General features: G+C 42.2%; 1 protein-coding gene across 1 annotated transcript in view; it reads right to left on the bottom strand.

The window, feature by feature from the left end:
- Positions 1–20,171, bottom strand: part of PCCA (propionyl-CoA carboxylase subunit alpha) — a 294,626-nt gene that overhangs the window by 3,400 nt on the left and 271,055 nt on the right. Inside the window, exons 22-23 of the mRNA XM_062566813.1 lie at positions 12,068–12,208; positions 482–559 (exon numbers count right to left, since the gene is read on the bottom strand). Coding sequence (XP_062422797.1) covers positions 482–559; positions 12,068–12,208 — 219 coding nt within the window. The remainder of the gene's footprint in view (positions 1–481; positions 560–12,067; positions 12,209–20,171) is intronic.

The following is a 20,171-nucleotide window of genomic DNA, read 5'->3' on the forward strand; positions in this document are numbered from 1 at the left end:
GTATTAACAGTAACAATAATCAAAAAATTGCTTTTCTCATCTTCCTGCAGAAAGATTTTCTATGCCTTGCTCTGAGTGTTTTTATAATGGCAAATTATCCACCAGTAATGAATTAACTGGCATACAGATCTCTCTTCTTCAGTTGCTTTCTGCAAATATGGAATTTGGAGAAATGGGTTGCAATATCTTCAGGCTTTCAAATCAACTTGGCATTGTAGCATCACAGAAAACAAATCACTTCAGACAAAAAGAGTTACATAAATTTCTGCAGCCAGTAAAACTATTTCCCGCTGTGCTATCTAAGGCTCGGAACTATTTAACAGCGTTCACAGCAGACGTTAAAAATTAAAGGCACCTCACTTTGGAAGATTTAAAAAATCACACTTAATTCCTTAACAACCAGAATCTTCCTTTTTTCTTTTTTAAATTCCATCCTATTTGACAAGTTGCACATGGTTTTAAGTGACCGAAGGTAGCTTACCTTGCCTGTTTTAGCAGCAGTCATACTGTTCTGCATTTTCATTGCTTCAATTACACAAATCTCTTGACCTTCTGAAACCTGATAAAATTAGAGCAGTACAAAATGAGGACAGAGGATTTAAAATGTGTTAGGTGTATATGACTTTTTTTTTTCTGTAGGATAAAGGGATTATTTCATTAAATGCTAAAAAAAGACTTCTATGGCACAAGTAAAGTCAGCCAGCTACAGACAATCGCCGCACAAATCACAGCATCAGAGTTGCCTTTGACAAATAGAAGGTAAAATAGGGAAAAGGAATCACCTACTCAGAAATATCACCCCAGCCACACCTGAGAAGTTCCTCTCCCCTTCTATGCCACCTGCTCAGCTCCAGCTTCACAGTTCACATTTCACATCCATCACAGTTGACATCAAAATTTAATTTGTGCTGTTCTGGCTGCGGAGCCTTTGCTTTGCTTCCCTGGCACAGACCCCGCGGATACTAGGACTGATGCAGAAGCCAAATGTTTCTTGGCATGAGGAGCACGGCTAGAGGCTCCGGCGATGCCCCACAGACCGGCGCGGAGCAGCAAGTCGCACCTTTGCACACGGCAGTAGCTGGACAGTGGCTGACGCTTTCAGACTGCCTGGGCGGCAAACGCCCGCGAGGAAACCCCAAGCTTTATCCACACGGAGCCAAAATGATAATTTTCACCACAACTGAGGGCTCTTACAGCGTAACGCTCACGGTTCATCTTTCTACCTGTTTGCACTCTGCTAACCCGCTGTGCTGCTCCGCTGGGCTCACTGCGGCGCTCCCCAGCGCCTTCGAGCGCACTGCGCGCAGCACACAGCTGCTCAAGGCTTTGCGATGTGTCTGAGGGGTTTGCCTACGTATGAGGGGCAAAAAAGCATTCGATTCCGAATTCACCCCGAATAATATATATATTATTCAGAATCGAGTGCTTTTTTGTGGAGGACAAGAGCAGACTAGTTTGGAGAAATATACTGGGCAGAGATCAAATGCACGTTGTACAAAGTATATCCTGAAAACTTAAATAAAGCTTTTTTTTCTACAGTCAGTACTAGAGGTAAGCACTTCCTAGCACCAGCACGCATTAACATTGGCTATGTTAAGTGCATGTTTTATGCAACGACTGAAAAGCATTGATGCCTGCCTGGATTCTGACCAAGAGAGAAAAAACATTATTAAAAGATGCTTGGGCACTGTTTCTCCAACAGCCTGCGAACAGCAATGCGACAGGCTCCTTGGAGCACACAAGAGCCAGTGCTTGCTACGGGAACACGGTGCGACAACCGGGTACAGAAGAATAACCAACACCCAACATTTCAACCGCAGAAATTCCACCTCGAGCTGCAGGTGACCACTTAAGTCATTAGCAGCATCAAATTTGGTGAACAGTGACAGACCGGCTCTTTGTGCCCACTTATTTCCTTTCTGTCCCACCTCCACCTGCCTTTTGTCCCTGCCCTCCCACACCTGCTGCTCCATCCGAAGCCTTTTTCCAGCAGCTCTTGCTTTTCTTCCTGTTTTTCCTCTTCTTCTTCCCCTCCCAGCGCTCAGCTTTCGTTCCACCTGCTCTGAGCTTTCCAGACACTTCTGAGATCAAGAGGGCGCTATGAATATCTACTTCCGTTAACAAAAAGAAAAGGCAAGCATGTTTTTTTTTGTTTGTATGGGACATTTCTGAAATAAATTGCTATGGTTAAACTCAGTGATCAGCATGACAAGAGCTGATTACCTCTACAGGTTGCTTAAAACTGAGACACTGCGGAGTGCGGACCTGAATTTAGTGGCCTAATTTCAAGAGCACAATAAACTCTTCTCTTGAGCCCCAGCATGATTCAGTTTGCCAAAATCTAGAATGGCTTATTTAGGTGGATGGTACACAAAGTCATCAGTTAACAGTGACCTAAAAGGAGTTTTGGAAATGTTTCTACTGGGTAAGCGCTAAGCAAAACCATCTCTGTACATCTCAAGTACGGCAGTAAAACGTCACTCTGTACTAGTAGCTCTGTCATGGAAACATCCACAAATTTGAATTTCTCTGTTTCCCACCTTTCTCAGAAGAATATTTTTGCATATCACGTAATACCTGCAGGGTTGATGAGGAAGGAACTGGTGTCTAGGAAGGAAAAAAATCACCCAACCGACAAAATATATCGACAAAGTAACCAGCGAACACCTTGCAGTCTTACTAATTTAGAGGGAAGGGGGCACCTTCAGGAGGTACCCCGGGTAAAGTGCTGGGTCAGCACTTCTGGTGAAAATCATTTTGTGTCACTTAAGCCCAGAATTTTAATTACTGTTCTTACGCAAAACCTTTATAGCTCCACTTACTGTGTTGCAAAGCAACAAATCCTAAAATTGGGCACTTGTATCTCTCTCTTCTCTTTTTCAGTCTTTTGGGCATTGTCCAATTTCTTTCATTACATAATTGCACATATCCTTTTGCTTGTTATTTAGCCTGCAAATGAAAACGGTAGCACAATTTCTTGCTTTCTAACTCATTTAAGGATTTATGCAGACTATTTTATAAAGCTGTATTTTCTTCATATGATTTATGTCTTCCAGTGGATGGTAAAACACGGCAGATCATCATCTTTGCACTTCAGTTTAAGGAGAGGTCTCGGTGATGACCCAAATCTGTCAAAACGGGCAAATAAAAACAAACCGAAAATCTGATCGATTGGAGCCCAGCAAAATAAACGTGTCCTTTTTGTTAAAAGAAATAAAACTCAGGCAATCCCTCTCGCAGACTTACACTGCCGACAAACCCACCTTCGCATTGCTTGGAACATGGAAATAAATGAGTGACCTACTGTCAGACCTGCACTCCGTATTTTAATACCTTTATTTCTGCAAGGTTCGGCTCAAAGGATCTGTTTGGTTTTGCTCTCTACAGAGTGAAAAAAGAAAAAAAGGGGGAAAAAAAAGCAAAGAAACTCGTTGAAGAGGTGGGGCGGGGGGTACCTACCACCTTGAGACGTGAATTTAGGAATGGTCAAAAGCACTCTCCGAGGGGCCTGGGAACCGCGTGGCGTTTCTTACCTACTCGCGACCGACGGCTCTGCCCGGGACGGGGCGGCCCCGCGCGCCCCGGAGGAGCCCGCCGCCCGCTTGCTCGGGGCGCTCTGGCATTCGGAGGGGGGCCAGCGCGTCTCACGGCATCGCGCCCCTGCGAGGGGCTGCAGCCGTCTCCAGCTGATGATTAATTGTGAGTGATGGGAAATAAAATCCAGCAAAGCCAGCTGCTTGCCATGGTCGGCAAAATTACTATAATGGATATAGGCTGCCAATTTTCCAGTTTTACTGGCAAGTCTTCCAAGTGTAATTAAGGGAAGTTATAAATGATATGGAAATCTATCAAGTCCCATTTATTTTCAGAGGACTCTTTCCCCTGAGACTTTTATCTTCAAGCTTATAGGCTGCTTTGTTGTGCTAATGATTTAAACCACTTCTTATTTCTGATTAAAACCCCCAATATCCTTCGTAAGAAGTTAGATCCACTTTATTCACAAAGATTTAAAGAAACAGAAGCCGTTTAAAGTTGTGCCTGTTCGCCAGCCTGCGCTCCGGCCTCCCCTGCGGAGGCGTGAGAGTGCGGCCTCCACCGCGGCCACCAACCGCCCTCCGGGTTTCTGTTTGTCAGCAAATCTGAGGGTTTCAGGAAGATCCGCTGGGGGCAGGGAGCCAGGCGGGAAATTTCAGAAAGACTGAAAAATAAAATACAAAGCCCACCGACGGCAGCAAAAAGCCCAGCGGCGCCCCAAAACTCCCAGGCCTCCAAAAGCTAAAGGTTGAAGACGCTGCCTGAGACGCCAGACGTTTAGCAGAGGGCGGCGTCGCTCGCTAATGTCGTTCGATTTGGAATAAAAGCATGAAAATGATGTGCAAAGGCCGAAAATTGGAGACGTAAAGGATGACTGCACCGTATTCCATTTCTCAATTTCATCCTTCAGAGCCACAAAATGGGGGTGATACAGTTACTGGATGAGATTTACAGTAACAGCTGTGGTCTTCCCACACAAGGGAGGACCTTCTAATGGGCTCAGGCCTGTTTTGAACAGACGGGGAGTAGCAAAACAAGGGTCCCTATTAAGGGTGTGCGGCAATATTCCCGACACCGGGAAGGAGGGAGGAGCAGCCGGATTGCTTCAAGAGACCTAAATCTCCTTTCTCTGCTTCAAAAAACGGAGCTGGTTCAGAAAGCGCTAACTGCCGAATATAGGAGAGGCACGGAAACGCAAGGGCTCGGGTTTTTAATTCATCTCCTCGCTGCAAACGGTAAAGAAGGCGCAGGAACCAGTGCCAGGGGCATATGGCTTTCTCCTGTGCTGAACATTCGTACAAAAGACAGGTTCATCAGTCATTGGAGTATCTGGATAAAAAATCAGCTCCTGATGGATGGCGTTTAGAGCTTACCTGCTGCTAGTACGTTACCAGCGAAACACAGGTTTTGAAAGCCACGTGACATTAGAAACTGCAGACCATGAAATACCGCACGTGCGCACGCTCCAAACGTACGCCAGGTTACACAAAATAAGAAATAAGCTATTTAAGCCCTCTGCCTAAAATTGGGCCCGCTGCAAGGAACCCTGGGTCAGCCCTACACAGGCCAATTAATGCACAGCATCTGCTGTATAGAAGCCGTGCGTGAAGCACTTCCGAACGATTTCAGCAATTAAAAGAAAACTGTTTCCTGCCTGTTCTGACAGCAACTGTTTCAATGGAAGAGTGAGCACCAAATCATTGTGTGCAGCTGAAAAAAAAAAAAGTCCTTTTTAAAAAAAAAAAAAAAAAAAATCTCGTGAAAAGGGGGTGGGTGGGATGAACATTTCTTACGGAATCGGATCGTTCTTTTGTTGTCCGACATTCTGTGTTTTTCTGCCAAATTAGACAGAAGGCTCCGAGGGTTTACGGGGCCCTCTACAGTATCACCTTCTGCTGCACTGTGGCTCCCTAAAAAGATGGGTCGATATCAGCCCTGCTGATTTGCCTACAAAAGTGAAAATCCTTCAATTACATTTTTAAGACCTTTATGTTTAGAACACAGGTGCTCCGACGCATAACGTTTTCCAGGCTCTCGGACCTGAGGATCTGAAGGGGAAAAAAAAAAAAACCAAAAAAAACAATTACAGTCCTAAGCATAAAAGCCCTTAGATTTAGTTAAAAGTGAAGTGAGAATTGCATTTTACTGCGGTCTCCTTTCTGAGCTTTGGGGAGACACCAGTAAATAGCCCTCGTTACTCCCATTACACTAACACTCATGTCCCCACCGATTCTTATAAACTGAGAAGGGACAACACAAGATCATCCTGTATGAAATCCAGTTAACCTGTCTTGAAGTTTCACAAGTATTCTCTTGCAGCTTTCTGCAAAATAATTACAAACATTCATCTTATTTATGCTATATAAAACCACTGAAGAGTGAATTAGCTATGTATTTACTACCTAAAGCCCTTACGAAAATACTGCTCACACTTTTTTTTTTTTTTTTTTTAAACTTAGTCCATACGGATATCCTTCCCTTCCTAGATTTTTTTTTTTTTCTATGACTTGTTGGCATTTTGGCAGTAAATATCTAACAAGAAAACAAATCAGGAGAAATTGGATGAGCAGCAATTGAAATTCCTTGACATTGTCCATACTGTACAAAATAATTAGTGCAGGTTTTCCCTTCCTTCCAAATTCAATCTGAAACAGGAGCTATAGTGTTGCAAATACAATTAGCAGCAATTAACGGTATTTGACAAATCATTAGTAAACTTTTTTTTTTTGCCACAGCCCTTTAAAGAATGAATTTGAAGTCATCACAGCCCAAATTTTGTGACCATTGACCTCCAAAGGTCAGTGATGTCCCCCTGACCGCAGTAAGCACTGGTCATTGCACTCCCACTTACCCAAAACACGCATCTCAGACTGCTTCTGAGATCCCAAAGCCTCTAAGGGAAATAATAGGCAGGCAGAGCACTTTGTGGGTGATTCTTGTGCAAATCAGCCCAAGACAAAGCTGTTTCCATTTCAGAAATCTTTCAGTCAACTTTTTCAGAAACAGGTAAAAAGTCGCATATCATTCAAAAAGGCAAAACATACCAATCAAAAAAAAATCTACTGGTCCTTTTCAGAGGACATTAGCACATTTCCCCTAAGGAGAAATTCTAATAATATTGACGGTTCATATCTCTTCACAGGAATAGGATTTCATTGTTAATTATGCTCTGCTCAAACACAAATCTTAGACTGTATAATTGCATAAAGATACAGAAGAAAAATATATTCTAGTCAAATGTAAAAATTACATAAATACATTTTAAGCAGTTATATTTAAAATTTTCTTAATCTAAACACAACAAATACTATTTGAAGCTTCATGCAATAAGAATGGTGAAATATTTGAATACTTTTACTGTTGAAATTTCATAGCTTTCTCGTAAAACTATGAAAATAGTTTCCTCTCCTGTTTAGTAATAGGGTTTTTTCCACAAAAAAAATACAAAAAGAAAAAAAATATAACATCATAAAAATTACATGAGGTGCCTGACAACATTTGGTCAAGTTTGCCAACTCTATTTACAGAAAAATGCAGGTCGTATTTGCACTGGGATCACAAAAGTGGAGGGAGGAAAAGAGGTAGAGACAACATAAAAATACAACAACAAAAGAAAAGAAATGTTTACACACAAGAGAAAATCTTCATTAAAATTAACCATATCTTATTAAATATACACAATGTAAGAGTATAACTTAAGCAAGTCAGTTTCTATTGGTTTTTCCTCCTGGTTATTTCTATGTTATTACTTCCCACTGATATAATTATAGGTATAAAGAAAGAGGAACTTTATTTAGATTTTGAGATCTGAAGGGCAAATATGATTTAAGACAACAAGCAACCAGCTGACAGCAACAGGTAACTTTACAACTCCAGTGAGAACCAGAATTTGGGAAGCTGTCTTGTTTTGTTTCTCCTAGGCAAGCATTTCAACAGCAGAGGTCAAGCGAGACACACTTTTCCCTACAGCAAGAACTTTCCTAGGCTTAGGAAACGGAGAATCGTAGAGCAGGGTTGTTTTTGTTTTTGTTTTTTACTATTTTTCTAAAGAACAACAAGAGAAACTTTGAAATAATGTGCATATAACTTAATTGCAAAAGGAGTTAAAAACATCTTCCTCGGTTAGTTTAGTCCAGTGGGTTTTAAAATGTTTGTGGAATTGCTAACAGCGATGCATTCAGTAAGTTACATATAGCTCCTCAAGCAGTCTTCAAGATATCTTAATTTTGAAATTAGTGAGGCAATTAGCATATAAATTTAATAACACTGACATCTTGGTAGAAAAAACTCATCCCATGCAATGTCAATAGAAATGGCTATACTACCATCAATTTGAAATTATACGGAATTTTGATAAAAGAGGACTCTATTTAGAAAGTGGTTTGAATGGTGATAACATCCACAACCCTGGATAATCTTGCATCACTTTGAGGGAGAGAAGAAATTTAGAGTCTGAGATCAAAATAATTAACTGCCACCTTTTGGCTGCAGTGCTACAAAGGTCAGTAACGACTGGGCATTTACCTACAGCTGCTTTCCTTTTACATGTATATTTGGAGGAGATAAAAAAAAAATCATAAAACTGATCTAGGGTACAGGCACTGGCTTATTGACCAATGCCTGGCTTAGTAATGCCACCTGTTCTGCCTAACATAATTAAAAACGAGAAACACAACCCACAAAAACATACACCTACAAGAAAGAATATTTGCATTTCAGACCGATACAAAACTGAAAGAGCAAGAATTGTAAATATAGACAAAAACAGAGCAAAAACAATGAACAAGAGGGCACTCAGGACAGTTCAGGTCTCTTTTTGTTGCTCTGTACAACACCTAGCAACCTCTGAAGCTGTCGTGGGAGCACTTTGGATGGCTGTCTTTCAGTGGGGCATGACAGCTTTGCTCTACCTGTGATCCCACAACTGCAGTGCATGGACCTTACATGCACAAAAATCAAGCCAAGAGGTTCAAGAAGAAGAAACCTTTGCAAGGAGCTGCCTGTTGTCTGTCCTCTGCGTAAAGCAGAGAATTTGTGCAGCCCGAATCGCTCTCCTGGCGTTACATTTCCGGTAGCTGCGGCGAGCCGAGACGGCGCGCGGTGCCATCCCCACGCTTGGGCAGCAAAACGCTCCGGAGACAGCGTGCGACGGGGGCTGCCTCGCGCTGACATTGCTGTCAGCAGAAAGGCACCGGGTCCCTTGTCTGGACTTTTGAAGCCCGGTGGCTTCTCTTGCCCTTAGCACCACGGGGAACCAAACTGTGACTCTCCCCAACCAGACCTGCCTCATGATGCACACTTGTCACTAGCAATCTGCTTAAAAAATGAACATGCAGACAACCTCCTCCCCCCAGAATGGATGGGTATTTCCTATATAACTGTGTTATCGTAAAGGACGTAAGATAAATTTCAACCCTCTCTCCCTAAAGAACAGGAACCTGCTTGCCGTGCAGCCAGATTTCACATCATTTGGCAGTTATCTTGCTTTAAGCTTCTGCATGGCTTCGTTATGTTTCCAGGAATAACTGCGCAGCAATTAATTATGTTCTTCTGATGCGGTGAGGGAAAATAAAGAAAGTAGAAAGTGGCTAAAAAGCTAAAAAAAAAAAATTGGCAGCATGGCAAGTTCTACTTCTCCCTGAGTGACGAACAGCGCTTCCCCACCGCGGTACTAAAACTCTATGGATCGCCTTACAGAGAAGGGAAAACAAATCCCTTGCATATGCAGTGTCTTTTGGCAAAAACGATTTGGGGACTGCTTCTCAGACCCGCTGGAGGATGCTCACGCAATCTCCACCAACCCAAAGCATTTTGTGTGTGTGTGTGTGTGTGTGTGTGTGTGTGTGTGTGTGTGTGTGTGTGTGTGTGTGTGTGTGTGTGTGTGTGTGTGAACAGCAGCCAAAAGCGAACACTACCCTCCAAGGAAAAACGGCGACGCATCAAGCGAGGGGAAGCTAACTCGGGGCTCAGCGTCGCCTTCTCGCTTGGCCACGGACTCGCAGAGAGGGACTAACAAACGCCGCGCGCTTCACGGGGCCAAGCGCGCCGCCCCGTATCTGAACCGCAGGCGAGGAACGGGAGCAAAATTGAAGGGGTAAACCCAGCCGCAACCCCGGAGCTCCTTCGAAAGGGCAGGAGCGACTTAAACACCCGTTTCTCAAGCTGAGTGAAGACTTTGTCCAAGCAGCATGACAAAAAGAGCTGTATTTAAAAGGGAGCTGCAGTTCCCTGCCCATCACGCCTTGAACAGCTGTAGGGAGCGAGCCGGGCCCTGACGGACAGCCGGGACGCGTAATCTGAATTACACCAGCCCACTGCTTATTTAGCGCAGATAGCTGATGCTCCCCTCATCTCTCGCCGTCTTTTTTTCTTTCTCTCACTCTCTTTTTTTTTTAACATTTTGACACTAGTCCTGAAAGGGAAGGATTTATGTTAAACCCTTTTCAACAACGCAAATGTGTTTTTTTGCAATTAAAGCCACACAATTAGCACTGACAAGCACAGGTCAGCAGAACGCAGCTTATGCTTTCAAATGCTTTGCCACCCAGTGCCTCCAGCAAAAAGTTGCAGGAGAGGAGAAGAGGGAAAAAAATCTCCACACATTATTTAACAACTTGTGCTCTGATGTACTGCCCCGCTTGTGGATTTGTGGAGGCAGGTTCATTTATTTATTTGCTTAAAATTCCTTTGGCTCTGGCCTCGCTCTCCCCTGGTTCTAGTTCTTCAAGACAACAAATAATACTCTTCAGGCAAACATGAGAAAATTGATAACATTTAGCAGCAGTAAGCTCCCAGCCAAAAGAAAAAGCTTCAAACAAGCAAATAGAAAAGGCTCAAAATGCTTGCCTTGAAAATGTTTCCCCTTACTCTTCACAAAAGCAGATATTTGCTTAAGATCTCTCTCACTCAGCCACTCTTACTGCCGGGACACAGAAGCCGCAGATTTCTCACTCCGTACAATGACATAAGTTAACTTCTCAGCAATCAGTTTTTTAATCCGATTTCAGGCAGATCTTCCCACTAGCTGTTTTGCTGGTTGTTAGCAGCTGACCATTCATTTTGTAGTCTTGTTTTTGTGAATACACATTGCTTGGTGATTTATCCAGCAGCTTACAATACCGCATATGAGGAACATAAGCCTTAAGATTCTTCCACATATGATTAACATTAAGCAAGTGATAAAAGTTGAAATTAAATCACAGACTAGTTTAGGCATAAGGCTACTTTCATAGGCAACAGTTCATGTAACAGGGCTGTAAAAGTCAACAATAAAAATTAAAATTCTGTAATAAATGATTAATTTTAAATTAATATTGCTGTTTTTAAAGGCATATATATATCTCACAAACCTAAGTGTAATCTAAAGGACTTTCTTCCTCGCTAATTTTCATTCAGCTTTATTTAGTCCTATTTTCTAAAAAATCTCTTTATTTAATATGAATGTTTGTACCTATAGATCTTTAGCATTAACTTGATGACTCCCTTCCCTCTGTGACTGGACAGAAATATCCATATATTGTAAAAACAATATATGGCATCACAGGTGGCATCATAGAAAAATGTAAACATACCAACCACTTCACCAGCACAGTTCATGACCTTTACATACTAAATGCAGAGTTAATTCTGGATTTGAGATTTTATCCCATTTCTACATCATCTCTCAAAAAGTCTAGGTTTCATACAAATAAATTATGAACTCCATAACTAAAAATTTTTAACTGCCATATATATATTTATGTCTTCATTTAAATGATAGTAGTACCAAGTACTTTAGAATTAATCTGTACAACCTGATTCTGTTATTCCTATATCTGCATCACTCTATCGATTTTAATGGTTACAAGAGATCCACTTATGGGCCTCAAGTTTAGAAATAACATATGACACAATGTGGTCAAAGTTCATATAAAGAGGACAAGTAAGTATTTATCCGAAACTCTAAAACACCATATTTACATTTGTTTCTAGCTGGATGTGAGGTAATATGTACTGGAAACCCCAGGATAGTAATGATATGTTTTGTTGCGTTCTTCTGTATCAAGTTTACTCCTTATGCAGGACACAAGAATCCCCGTAAGAGACTGGGAATTCCCAGCTTGGAATTCCCAAGTCAGAAAAGTCATACGTCTTGCTGTGACACTAAATGGTAACACAGAGATTCTTAAAAAAAATGTTAAATGCCTGTCCTATGTCCCTTAAAATTCAGCCTTGTGTTTAATAACATTTTCAGTGCACTGCTTCATGGCAAAAAATCAAGGATTTCCTCCCACTACCACCAACAGCATACATATACTTACGTATATTCACACACACACACACACACACACACACACACACACACACAGACAGAATCTTTTCCTCCTGTCAAGGCAGTTGTGATACAAACGATACAAACAGCACACAGACACCTCAGCATGCTTTATTCTACAGGTGAGGTGAAGGAACTCTGACTTGTAGTTTCAGTTGCACTAAGGAGGAATTTGCGTGGAATAGATAACAAAAATGCAGATACATAGATCACATTTCTTACCGTGTCCCCAGGCTTGACAGAAATTGCCACCACTGTTCCAGGCATGGGAGATCTCAAAATGTTTGAGGTGTCCTCTGCCGCTTTCTCTGGCATGTACTTGCTCAGCTCTGCAGCAACCTTCGTCAGTATTTGCAATTTGTACTAAAGAATAGGAAGAAGAATGTTTTAGGAATGCTGCACCTTGGTGAATTCCAATGAATAATCTGCATTATTTTGTGGCATGCTTTTATATAATACATCAGCTGTCTGCTCTTTACAGAAGTGTCCAAAATATCACTTTTTCAAATCCTAGTTCAGAGGTTTATTTTCGGTAGATAGAAATAAAAACAGGCAACGGCACACAGCATCAGTGAGTACATAAAAGGAAAGAATCATGTACAGTAAGAAATGTAAGAAATCAGTAAGAAAGTAAAAAAAATCATTTAAAAATTGGGACAGAGAGGGGAGAGGAAAGATTTTTAAAAATGTGTATTATTTTTAGTTAGATAAGGAATAGCCAGGTATTCATTTCTATTGCTGTATCAAATTAGAATCTTCCCAAATATTTTGGAAAAATATGCCAGATTTTCAGTGACATCACTTCATATCACAATACTGGTTTTATGTTTTTTAAACGTCTATTTTTATCAGTTATTTAACGTTTGAAGGAAACACCTTGTTCAGGTTTTGCAATTAGAATATAATAAGCAATTTCACTTCCATTTTTTCATGCACAAGCAGAACCATGGAACATTTTTGTTGGCTCGAATACATTTTATTTGTAATGAAAACTGGTCAGCAGCTGTTACCTACCTTTGGAAAAAAAGAAAGTTTTCTCTCTTATTTAAAAAAAAAAAAAAAAAAAAAGGAAAAAAACACGAGGACCCCCAGCCACCCCTTCCAGCGTCATCCCTTTGAACAAAAGCCTCTCCGAAAACCCGCAAGTGCGTACACTAATTGCACCCCCGGGCTCTTCGTTTGCCAAACCGCGCAGCCCCGCTGCGAGCCCAGGCGCTGCCTCCGCGGAGCCGGCGCGGCGCTCCGCAGCCGGGCGCCAAGCGCCGGCAGATGGCAGCAGGTCTCCGCGCCAACCCGCCCGCGCCAAGAGCAGCGCCGCTAATTTAAACAAAGGTTTTAATAGCAAGCGACGGATGCGCTGCATTTACAATGCAAATGTGTGTTTTGATGATGTAAAGTTCAACACCTTGCTTCCAACAGTATGTTTTCTTCCCAAACAATTAGCTATAGTTTTATTAGCAACGGAACGTCTTTACTTGCCGTTTTCACGCGGACAGGAAAAAGCAGATAGCCTTATGGCGAAGGTAAAGGGGGACTCTTACCGTCTGCTTCTGCAGAGCGGACAGCAAGCGAGCTAGTAATACATTTGAAAGGTAATTAACTCTGCAGCGAAATCTTTAAAAAAGCAGCTTTCAAAGCCAAACTGAACCGGAAGATTATTATCACACAAAAACAGCGTTTGGACACACTAAATATGTGCAATGAACAGCGCAGCCATTTGGTTAGAAAGCACTTGGTTCCGATCAGAAATACACGTAAATGTTTGCATGAACCAAAAAACTCTCCACTAAATACAAAAGTGTGCTACAAAAATACTGCCTGAAGATGATAAGTGATACCCAAAGATTTTAGTACTCATTCCCAAACACGTGTCTTGATCACAACCAGCGTGCGCGAGCACCATTTTGTAAGCAAAAAGCCGAAAAGCTGCTTTAACTCCAAGCCTCCTGCAGGCATCATGATGTCAATTGAGTGAGGCGCTCTCCCGGTTTTCAAAACCAAAATACAGTTAGTTATCTGCACAAATAGCTACATTCGATAAAGCGCGCTTCTCGCAGTTTCTCTTCTAGAAGGAGGCGTGCGTGTGTGCATATGTGTGCACGCATGCACACGTGCACGTACGGGGTAGGGAGGAGGGAGATGATGCCCATAGGAGATTTGATGACACAAGTTGCAAATAGAATTGCAGCAATGTGACAGGTCAAATAATAACATCTTATGTGTGTTTCTTTACTCTTGAGTGTCTGTTTTGCAATCAAGACATAGAAGTGTCTGCCAGTTTCTGAAGGATATGATCCTTAAGTGAAATTACTGTGCAAATAAAAGCTTTTTACTCCTATTAAAATTCGTCTGAGTCATAAGTGGCAAGGAAAAAATGCTTGCAGAGTGTATTCTGCTGTCAATCTAATAAACATTCTGTGCAGAGGGACTATTTATCAAAGATAAATTGTACTTAAAAGTCCTTCATTAAATCTATGGGGGGGAATATAATTACACCAAATTGCACAGTTTCAGTATCCATGGTTAGTGTCATCTTTGTACTCCGAGTTTGAAAATAAAATTAAAAAAACTACACACACACACACACACACACAAGGCAAAAAAAAAAACAGAAATAAGTTGGATTTGTCGACTGTGCTGTTGCCTCACTCAGGAGACTATTTTGATATGATTTTGGAAAATCAAGCTTAGATATCATTTAGTTTCTAAGCCACATATATGTATACATCAACACTTCTGAGCTGTCCAATTTCAAAATTTAAACATCAAGTGAAAGTTCCATCTTCTGCACTCATCTTGGTTACAGTATTTCACAGGGACTGAAATACGTAATTCTCCCTGCACATCACAACTTAGAGCAGTGGGGAAAAACCATGTCCCTGAGCGCGCTGCGCTTTAAAGCTCAATCCTCCACACCAAGTTAAAATATCCCTACCAAACATTGTTTTTACTATCTTTATAATTTTCATATCTTTTAGATTCCTTTCTCGGCAGGACTCCTGCTTTCCTTGGAGTGAGATGTAAGAGTCAGTACACTCAAAGCTTTAAAATGCAGGTCTTTGTTATTGATGAACTGTTCCTTTTCCTTTTGTATTTGTTTATTATTCTTTAGTCTGTTTGGGGGATAAGCAAGTTATTCTAATCAAAAAGTAAAAAATAACAACAGTAAACTTCCCAGGAAAGGCCTTTTTGGGCACAGTTGGTTCACAAATGACCTTTCAGAATATAAAAAGACAAAGCAGCAAAGAAAGGTTCCTGCTTTAAGATCACCTTTGATGTGTTTCTGCTGTCGCCCCGCTACCCACCCGCAGAAGTGTTCCTTCCTCAGCCCTCAGCGAGGAGCTTTACAGCGGGGTGCAGGGTGCTGCTCCCCAGACTGGGATGGGGCGTGCGGCTCCCTGGGAACCACAAGGGCCCCAGGATGACCAAAGCCAGCGACGCGAACCACAAGGGTCCCAGGATGACCAAAGCCAGCGACGCCTATACATGCCTCCAAAACAAAGGCATTTAAGAACACACGTTTTTTTCATTCACACTGCTGTTACACCTTTGATTTAGTAAACGAGGACAAATCCTTACATATGAAGCAGAAGTTTTTATACATTACTAACAGGGGTGTGGATGAGGTCTGTTCTTCCCCCCCTCCCTTAAAAGGAGGAGGAGGAAGAGGAAGAGCAAGAAAGAAGGGGCGTAAATTGGGGAAGGCTGTAAAGTTTGGATTATAAATGGAGACCAGAAGGTTTCCATTGGCCTAAAACAGAAGAAACATCTGCTGGAGTCATGAAGAGATTGCGGGTGGACTCTAAAGCAATGAAATCTGCTAGCGATCAGGTCTGAGCTGAGGAGTAGTTGTCACTGGCCACTGCTCCCCTCTGCAGGGTTTCAGAGCCGAACTCTGCCAGCCAAAGGAAAGTTAATAAAGAAGTACCTGAAAGGAGCCATACGGTGCTTGATGGCGTAGAAAACAGGTGTTTCTTTTTCACAACACTGTCGGAGTCCCCAATCAGTAGACGAAAATAATAGCAGGGAAAGCGGACGTTACTTAATAGTCGCCTTAGTGTAACAGTATCCTGTCCTAACTCTCCTGGTAAATGAATTTGATGTTTATGTAATGCAAAACTACTACTCACAACCAAATTGCTGCGACAAGAAGAAAAAAGAAGAAGAAGGGGGGGAAAAGTGTAATAACAGCAGTGCAAAGGAATACAGAAAAAAAGAAGAAAAGAGTAGGAGAAAGCAATGTATCAAAAATTATACCTTGTTTTTTGCTGAGTTTTTTGTAGACATGTAATGTCCTAATCTCCCAAGTAAGTACACAAGAAGAGAGAAAAATAGTTGCAATTTAAAAGGCAGCCAGGGCATATCTGAACCCTATCTTCACTTAAAAACAAGTCCAACAGATATGGTTCCCTTGTCACGTACAACAGAATATTACACAGTTTTAGTAAAATCCTCAAAAGTGTATCGTTATATCTCACATTAGTTTATTAAATATGCTCTTCTCTGTACACCTGGAACGCATGTTCCCAGGAGCTGCGAATGTTCAAACTTCATTGGAGATTTTATAGAGCAACCTAATGGATCACACCCGTATGTTACTTACGGAGTTGTTTGGATAGCTGAGCAGATGTGGATTTTCAGTATGCTTTACCTCACCTTCAGCCACTTTTTTAAAGCCTCTGCCATTCTCGTGGTCAGAAGGATGAAAATTTTGCATCACTCAGATCTGAACGGACAAACAGCTGTGCATCCTAATTATCTTCACTAAGCTTACACTTGGTTTCAGAACCAAGGAAATTTATTAATTGTGGTCGCCTAATATCCCTTTACCGCTCCTGATCAGCATCCTGTCTCAAGTCACTTACCTGTGGTCCCTTGCAGTATGACCATCACGGATGCATAATACTTTTTGGTATTCATTCAAGGCAATAATAAGCAGCGCTCAATACACTGTCAGCACACTGCCTCTTTTATTAACAGTTACGCATTTTAACACAGTGCCCACAGCCTTGCTTTTATTTCCACCATGACATCTAAATAGGAAAGTTATGTGTTTATTCCATATTACTTGAAGGCATCAGGCACCATCTCCTTCCAGAGCCAAGGATCTTTCGCTCAGGAAGGAGATACACATTTCGTAAGTCACGGTGGAGTTTTCTGCAGAGCTCTGGATCCTGGAGCTGATTTCCTCCCCCTGGGCGGTGGGGAGAGCTGCCGCCCACACCGCCCCCAAGCCCCGGCACCGCTAGCCTGGCGGAGCAGCAAACTGCAACAAGATACCCAGCGGGCCACGAAGACAGCCCCTTCCCCTCCCCCCCCCCCAAAAAAAAAAGAGAGAAAAGGGAAAAGAAAAATAAAGAAAAATAAAAGCCACGGAACTCGGGAGCCTCCCTGCGAGCAGCGCCGAGGCGCGGCTGGGCGGCGGGGGGAGGCGGCGCGGCCGGGCGCCCCGCGCAGCCCCCGCGCAGCCCCCGCGCAGCCCCCCGGCGCAGCGCCGTGACAGCTCCATCAGCGCAGTCTCAAGGTAGCTGTCAATCAGGATGCATCATTTAATACAACAGCACACTGAGGATTTTCGCCGCCAACCCGCCTGACAGCGCATCTACAGCTCTATTTATATCAGCGCCCGGTTGTGTTTACAAGGCTGTTGTAATTAGAAACGATGCAACAGGCAGCAATATTATTCCGATTTCAATTTTGCCATACTGCCGCGTAAAGCGCGATCCGGCTTCACAGAGTCATGCTAAATGACAAAAGCGCTATTTTCTTCAGTCTCTGTGCGCAGACAGCACTTCATTTGCAGCTATCTATAATTAGATTAATGGTGTAGTGCTGTACAAAGCAGGCCCACTTCACATCAGATAGCATATGAATTAGGACAAACACTTATTTCAATTCCAGGCAGAGAAAGCAGTGACTGGGGTATTTAGCATACCCTTTATGGTGGAATGAGATGTTAATTGTGTACCATTACCTCTAAACTGCTTGCTTGTTGTATAAATCACTGTGCTAATTGATGCAGAGATAGAAACGTAGCCACAGGCAAGAAAGCAAGGGAATGAGAGCTGAAGATGGTGGATAAAGGATTATCGAGTAAAACCATATGGAGATGAGGTTCCTTTGAAACCTGCCCACAAGCAGGGCTACTACGAACTACAGGGGAAAAGTGCTGTACTGATGCCTAAGAAAAAACACATTTTACTTCACTGTTCACGAACAGAGTCTTAGTAAGGAATCCGAGCCAAAAAGAAAACTGAAGAATAAATGTGTGTAATGAAGCTCAACGCATGCTTCCAAAAGAAAACTAACAGGCAAAGCATGCCTTGGGAACAGTCGCCACAGTTCGCCTGGATTTGGGGGGCCAGAGTTAATAAGTAACACTTGCAAACTATCCAAAGCAGATGTTCCCCTGACCCATCTGCAGAGCAGAAATGCAGAATCTTCAAAAACAAAAAAGTTTCTGTGCTTAAAAAAAAAGAAAAAAAAATCAGGAAGCTGCTGGTAAGTTAGATGCCCTAATTACAAGGGAAGAGGGAAGCAGCTTTATACACCTGTACTAACAACTGTACATACTGTGGTCCATGCATATAGAGAGACAAGAAGATCCCTGCCAGTGCCCCTCCGTACACTGTGCAAGCCCCAGAGGAGAATCTCTCAGAAGTAACAAGTAATTTTGTGAGAAGTAGGACTAACAAAGCCTGCTTTCCCACAGATGTGTTTTGTGGTTGCTTGTAATGTCTAAAAAAAACCCAAACAAACAAACAAAAAACCCAAAGAACAATTATAACCATGGGAGATATTCATAGCTGCATTCCCTGTGTAGAGCCTCTCATCTTAATTAAAGGACAACCCCCCTATCACACATACAGACTTCTCCTCTAGCTGGCCACCTTTTATTCACAAAATGAGCTGGACCACAAATGCTTCCAGGGCCCTCTTCCCTCCGTTAAATTTGGCTGAGGTTGAGCAACTGAGTCCAAGTTATTGGGAACACGAGAGAAGAGGACAAGCACACACGACTCACAGCAGCATGCCTGCCCGAGCCTTGGTTACTTGGCAAAGGCAGCTAAAAATAACGTTACAAAAGGAAGATGAGCTGCAATGCCACCTTGAGCACTACGCTGAGAAGGCCAAGCCAACCGGATGGCATGTTCACCCATGAGCCATGCCGCTTCTTCTCAGACACCTCAAATCTGTCTGGCAGATGCACTGCCTTATCCCATAACTTGCTATTCTGCAAAGTGAGGCAAGACAACAATGAACGCTGGAGCCACTCTAAATCATCCCATGTCCTCCCCGCTCCATCACCCCTATATTAGTAGGTATTTTTTTGCTATCAGCTCCTTGTTCAGAAGACTTGGTAGAACTTGTACAAAGCTGTGTACAAGTTCCATATTTTGAATATCAATAAAATGTCAATACAAAATGCTAGTATCTGAAAGGTTAGTCTATACTCTGATCTAAGTATAAGGAAATATGCTACTATCACAACACGATATTTAAGGGTGAATGCTGACTTTCAGCAATAAGCTTTAAGATCTAAACACAGTTGAGACAAACCTCCAAATAAATTCAACTATCTTGCATCTGAGTGTTCAGTCCCCACTACTCTATAGAACTTGATTTTGCCTTTGCCTTAGCTTAAGAGAGCAGAGAGAACACATTATATCTGCTAAGTTCATTAAAAAGAGTGAGATACTGGATTCTCCGACTTTGATTTCTCTTTTCTTTCAGAGCTACTTATTCTTCCCACTTATGGCATGAAGTTGCTGGTCAGGGGGGTTTAAAGTGCTGCAGTAATGTTTACTGGCCTTGGTTGCCAAAGAATACACATAACAAATACATAGGTATGTGTGCGTGTATGTATATAAGGGAGAGCTTGGGCACGGACGCTAACCAGTTATAAACAAGCAGTACTAATGAAAAAAATACTGCTTGCTGCAAAATCAGGTGGGTAACAGAACCATTCACTGGTTGCCAAAGTGTTTTAATTATTTTGAGAGATACCTCTAAGTTATTTCTGACGTAGTAAACCAAATAGGAGTAAAGAGAGTGATGCTAAAGACAGCATTCACTGTTATAAAATGCCAGTTGAATTTAGATTTCGGCCACCAGACATATAAAGCCTGTGGCTTATCCTCTTGTATCAGTGAAGTCTACAAATTTAAGGAAACATTAGCTAGATGTGACCAACGAAAGGGACCTATGAAATGGAAACAAATGGCAGTAGAAAAAACCTGTTGACTGCTTTGAAATAACACCTCCCAAGTGTGCAGCTAGTTGACATAAATGGAAACGCATTGAGGAAAAGAGCTGTGAAGCTGCC

The sequence above is a fragment of the Rhea pennata genome, chromosome 1 (genome assembly GCF_028389875.1).
Source record: "Rhea pennata isolate bPtePen1 chromosome 1, bPtePen1.pri, whole genome shotgun sequence".
NCBI classification, from domain to species: Eukaryota; Metazoa; Chordata; class Aves; order Rheiformes; family Rheidae; genus Rhea; species Rhea pennata.